At 43.6% G+C, this 6000-nt stretch overlaps 1 protein-coding gene across 1 annotated transcript in view; it reads right to left on the minus strand.

Annotated features, from left to right (window-relative positions):
- Positions 1-5353, minus strand: part of CEP162 (centrosomal protein 162kDa) — a 94458-nt gene extending 89105 nt beyond the window's left edge. The window contains 2 exon segments of the mRNA XM_015427963.1: positions 2488-2613; positions 5308-5353. Of these exon segments, the coding sequence (XP_015283449.1) occupies positions 2488-2613; positions 5308-5353 (172 nt within the window).
- Positions 5354-6000: the final 647 nt, after the last annotated feature.

The raw sequence follows: 6000 nt of genomic DNA on the forward strand, positions 1-6000 counted from the left end.
GCTCCCCTGGAGAAAAGGGCTGCTTTAGAGGGTGGACTCTGGGGCATTACACCCCACTGATGTCCCTCCCCTCCCCAAGCCCTGCCCTTCCCAGACTCCATCCCCAAAATCTTCGGGAAGTTCCTAACCCAGAGCTGGCAATCCTAAACTCACAAAACATTGGGACACTACAGCCATTGTCGTGCATGGCCATTTGATGAAACACACAGTTGTAGTTCAGAATTATGTAAGTTTCCCCCCACCACTACCAGTGTAAATGCCCAGGACCTTTCTAATGTCCACACACTGAATGTCATGTTTACATATCAATCCACATCTGTAGAGCCCAACTTCACAATCTGTACATTCAGGACCTTATGCAAATGCTAATGGATATAAGGAGACCCTATGCCCAGAGGTATGTTAAACTGACACAGGCCTAGTCAGCACAGAATCAGACTATACACAGTTCATGATCAGTGTTCCCTCTAAGCTGAGTTAGTGTGAGCTAGCTCACAGTTTTTTAGCCTCTGGCTCACACATTTTTGTCTCCGCTCAGGAAGGATGGGGCTCCAGAACAAACTAATTTATGCAGTAGCCAAATTACTTGCTCACAACTTTAATGCCAGTATCTCACAGAGTAGAATTTTTGCTCACAGGACTCCATAGCTTAGAGGGAACATTGTTCATGATACAATACAGAACCATTCAGAATAATTCATTAACAAGTTAAATATTTCCTGCAGGTTTATTCAAAGAACTACCTAATTTTTTCCTGAACTCACTACTGCAAGGTTGTGTGCAAATCTGTATTTTTCTGCAATTATCAGGCCAGAAAGCAAAGGAAAAGTATCAGTACATCTGAAATGAACAACTAACCTCAAGCTGATATCTACAAGCAATAAACTTAATCTAGTACCAGACTGGATATTTGAAGGTGGTATCTTCTTTTCACCATCTTCAATCATTTCGTTTTTCTCCCCCACTGTTTTCTTCTCATTCCCCTGTTTGATAAACCTTGCCTTACGATCTCAGGAAAGAAGACAGAAAGAGCACACATAGAAAGCCAAAAAAATCATAAAACCCAGAAGATTTAAATATTTGAATAAAAGAGGAATAAAGAAAAACCGTATAAACAGATAGCAGCTATTTAACATGCCAAGTGAGGAGATCAGTATTTGGAAACAAGCACCTGCATAACTACAGTCTCTGCTTAAAAGTAAAGGGATGCAAGTATACCATAAAGAAGTTAACACAGACGTTACCTGCTGTCATAGGAAAATTAGCTTTCGTAGAATCCAAGGACTGCTTAAATGGGTAAAAAGGAAGCTCTAATATCCCTACAGTTTACTTCTGATTAGCTGACATTTTCAGACCTACATTCTCAGATGGCACTGAAAATATACTTTCTGCTGACCTGAGGCTGGAGGGGAAATGCGGCATCTGACCACACTTAGGCTTGATTGCTACTTGAGCCATGGCCCTATGCCTAGGGAGTCGTTGGATCATGTATTTCGACCAATATACAGAAAAAGATACCACAGCTAAACTACAAGTAAACAAAGTATCTTGGATTATGCATGTGTCATACTCCAACTTCTGGTCAGTTGTGGAAGCAGCCCAATAATGTCGATTTCTGTATTAGTCAGCCAGTGAAGGGGACCCAATCTCATTCGTGTGTGTGTGTGTGTGTGTGTGATAAACAAGATCTTATACAGTACAAATTATTATGGGTCAATCATTCTCAGTGTACTAACTCAGAGGGTTGTCAGGACAAAATGAGGTAAAGGAGAGAGCCAGCATGGTGTAGTGGTTAAGGTGCTAAGACTAGGCTCTGGGAGATCCAAGTCTGAATCCCCACTCTGCCACAGAAGTCTGCTGGAGGACCTTGGGCCAATCACACATTCTCAGCCCAGGGTTGCTGTGAGGATACAATGGAGGAGAGGAGAACGACATCAGCAGCTTTGGGACCCCAATGGTAAGCCCCTGTAAGCCGCCCTGAGCCCGCTTGCGGGGAGGGCGGGGTAAAAATACCTAAATAAATATAAAATAAAAGTGGGGTATAAATGAAGTCAATAAATAAACCACGTATGCTACCCTCCTCTTTGGTGGAAGGCTGCCATAAAAACTAATAGAATGCATAACTATGAAAAGATGATAGCTGCAATAGATGGGTCTGGCAGGTCTATACTTTGCCTAGGAAGGAGGTGAATGATCAGGGCTGACGTATGCCATACCCCATACGCTGCCAGTAACTATTGGAAGAAACTCACAGTACAGTCTTATACATGTTTGCTCAGAAGGCAGCCCTACTGTGTTCCATGGGATTTACTTCCCAGTAAGACTACAGCCTTAATGGGTCACTCTGATCACCTGTAATGGCTTAAGCTAAGGAGATAATAAATTCTGAAATGTTCTGGAGCCATGAACACAAAAAGGCCTTGACTGACGCCTCGTGGCCACAAATGACAAAGATGCCTGTTATACTAAACAGCATAAAATTTCTACCATCATCTGAATCGTCTTCAGCTATCCACCATGGCACAGGATGTTTCTTCAGTTCTTTCTTCCTGGATCGTCCAAGAGTTTCAAGGACACTGGTTTTTTTCTTTGGTTCACTTCCAACTGAATCATCTGAAAGAGACTGAATCAGAAGCTGACTTTTACAAAGTGCCCTGTCCCTTGGCTATTTTATTGTTACAGGCTCTCCAAAATATAAGGCATGATCGAATCGTAAGGACTGTTTGTCCCACTGAATTCAAGAAAGTTTAAGATTATGTTTAAGTGTGTAAGTTTGGCTTGGACATGCCATAGCAATCTTTCGAATACTGCCGCAGTATTCAAAATTGTGCCTTTGAAAATATGGTTTTTAATAATAGGATGCTCTGGGGTTTCTCTCTAACAGTTAAATCTAAGTGTTAAAAGATATTTTGGCATGTCTGACTAAGTTCAAAAGATATCAGCGATTTAAGGAATGATTTTGTACTTAAGCTGTTTTAATGATCTCCTTCTCTTGGGTTTTTAGTCAGTAGTGGTTATCTTTACTTTCTCCTTAACTGTCGTTCCCTTCCCTTATTTCTTTGTAGTTTGTAGTCTAATTAAAAAAGCAATAAAAAATCCCCTCCAGGGGGCCAAAGGAAAAAAGAATACTGCCGCAGTAAAAAAGTAAGATAAAGTACAGTTGTTATGTTTCTTTTTTTCCCTTTTGCTTTTACAGACATGGTTTGGTCTCTGATAACTTTCAAATGTTCCTAGTACAGCTGGGGAATATACCAGTCTTCCTGTGAAACAAAATTAAAACCTAGCTAAGGGTTGCCAACTCCAGTGGGAAACTCTTGGAGATCTGGGGCTGGAGCCTGGGGAGGGTGGAATTTGGGGAAGAGAGTGAGGTCAGCAGGGACGTGATGCCATAGAACCCACCCTCTGGAGATGCCATTTTCTCCAGAGAGAAACGGTCTCTGTAGATTGGAGATCAGTTATAATTCTGGGGAAACTCAGATTCTACCTGGAGGTTGGCAACCCTAAGCTAGCTGAATTTTGCTGTCATTTTAACTTAAGAAAATGTTACATTTTACAATAAAGATGTGGTAATATCTGAAATTGTTCTACTATTATTATCCAATTATGATTTATGGGCAGGAGTCCATGAATATGCTCACTAGACATGCTGTCATGACTGCCTGACTCTTCTGGCAAACCCCAGTCCCCCTTCTGAGCTTGGAACCAGGATACTCTGGAGCTCATCTCTTCCGTTCTACTGCATTTGTAAGGTGCTCCAAGTTGCCACTATGGCCAGGATAAGCTCCATCTTGAGATGGGACTGGGGAATCATTTCAGCTCTCTATTACTCTGACTATTACAGGTCAAAAGTACAGCATAACTATGGAGATTATCCCTCCCCCCCCATTCTCAGCATGAAAGGATAGCTGGGGGCTGGGGGACATCTGTGTCATACTGTGCTTTCAAGGCATGACTTCTGGAATCAACTTAATCCTCTGAAGGAGGCTTGAAGATCTCCATGTCACACTGTACTTACAGGGTCATGAGAGTACAGTTAACGTGTGGGGATGAGGCCAATGCCAATTCCCAGCTCAGGGGGAGGTTTGGGACTCTTCTGCAGTGCTCTGTACTTTGGAGGCACTCTGAATGCCTCTTAAGTGCGGCATGACAAAAATGACCCTCAATCCACTTCTTGAGCTTGGAGCTGGGGAGGGGGGGGTGTCAGGGTGCTGCCTCTTCTGACCTTCCACTGAGCTTTGGAGGTGCCAGGCACCTCTAAGTGCTGCTGCCACTCAGGGACAACATTCCCTGCTGTCTTGCTCAGCCCTTCCCCTTGGCTGCTCAAGCCTGAAAAGGAATTGCTACCTGGTGCTGTTGGTGTTGTTGCTTGTAGGGGAAGAACATTCCACCAAGGGCTGCGCCTTTTCACCTGCTCAGCCCCACCACATGCCCTAGTTGTTCATCCTGCTTTGTTGCCATATTGTGATTTTAGATTGTTTTAAAAAGTTTTGTAAACTGCTTTGAGTCCCACTTTGCACGAGAAAAATATTTAAAGTAGTAAGTGAAACACAAGGTCAGTGATAACACCCTGTCTTCCTCAACATTGGGGGGGGGGACACACAAAACTGTCACAATCACAATTTTGGAGCTTTTTACCAAGGCCAACGAAAATTTGTGAACCCTCATTCACAGAACTGTTACCAGAGTCACATTTATTCCAATTAACCACACAATCAGCTTAAGAGATTCCCTCCCACCCCCAAGTACAAGTAGCTGGGTTCAACGCAATGGTCACCTCGAGGTTAGACTACTGCAACGCTCTCTACATGGGGCTGCCCTTGTCCCAGATCTGGAAGCTGCAGCTATTGCAGAATGTTGCAGCCAGGCTGTGGATGGGTCGACATCCAGCCTGTGCTGAGGATGCTGCACTGGCTGCCCATAGCATACCGGGTTCGGTTCAAGATGCTGGTTTTAACCATTAAATCCCTATATGGTCAGGGACCTGCCTACTTGAGGGACTGCCTTTCCCCATATGTGCCCCAGAGAGCACTGAGGTCAGGCTCACAACACCGCCTGACTCTCCCTGGTCTGAAAGAAGCCAGACTGGCTATCACCAGAGCCGGGGCTTTCTCAGTGGCGGCTCCACACTGGTGGAATGGGCTCCCGGAGGACATCAGGGCCCTGCAGGACCTCTTACAATTCCGCAGGGCCTGTAAAATGGAGCTCTTCCAGCAGGCTTTCGATTAGGAGCCGCCACTGATGAGTGCCACTGATGAACATGCCCTAGAACATCTTCTGGCCCAGGACCATGCTCGATGCTACTTTTACCACTGGGTTGACTTGGAACATCGTTATCATCTGCTATCCCTACCATTGGGCCGACTTGAATTCCGCCATCATTTGCTGTTTTTATCTGTTGATGATGTTAACTGGGATGTTGTTTTTTGTTTTATGATATTTTGATCTTGTTAGCCGCCTTGAGCCAGTGTGTCCAGCAAGGCGGGATACAAACAGAAACAATAAATAAATAAACAAACTGTCAGGTTATTTTAGACATCCTGGCGATTCCACGACAATGGTGATCATCACCTTTCCAAAACAGCTGTGCAAATCATTCCTTAGATTTCCTACTTGTAGGCATGTATCACAGACCACCCCATCCTTTCAAACTAAAACTAATCCTGTCATTTTAAAGTATTAAACTATTACAATTCAAGTTTGCAAACCGCCACTGGTGAGATGCTTGACATGTCTGAGAATCACCTCCAGGTGACTGGAGAAGGCAGCTTCTGTTAACTAAAGAACTGGTTCTTTAATCTCTTTCAGAAGGACAAGATGCCATGAGTGACTAATACGAATGCATGGATAAGTGGTAGGTTACTAAAACATTTACTGGGCAGGAAACGTTTCTGGATTTGTTTGCAAGGCTGCTATAACTCTTGTAACATGAGCACTAAGCAATTTTATAGTCCAATGCATGAGTTACATTTTTCATATGCTGAAATCACTTCCACAAAGAAA

Source organism: Gekko japonicus, unplaced genomic scaffold, assembly GCF_001447785.1.
Source record: "Gekko japonicus isolate JY-2015 unplaced genomic scaffold, Gekko_japonicus_V1.1 scaffold874, whole genome shotgun sequence".
NCBI classification, from domain to species: domain Eukaryota; kingdom Metazoa; phylum Chordata; class Lepidosauria; order Squamata; family Gekkonidae; genus Gekko; species Gekko japonicus.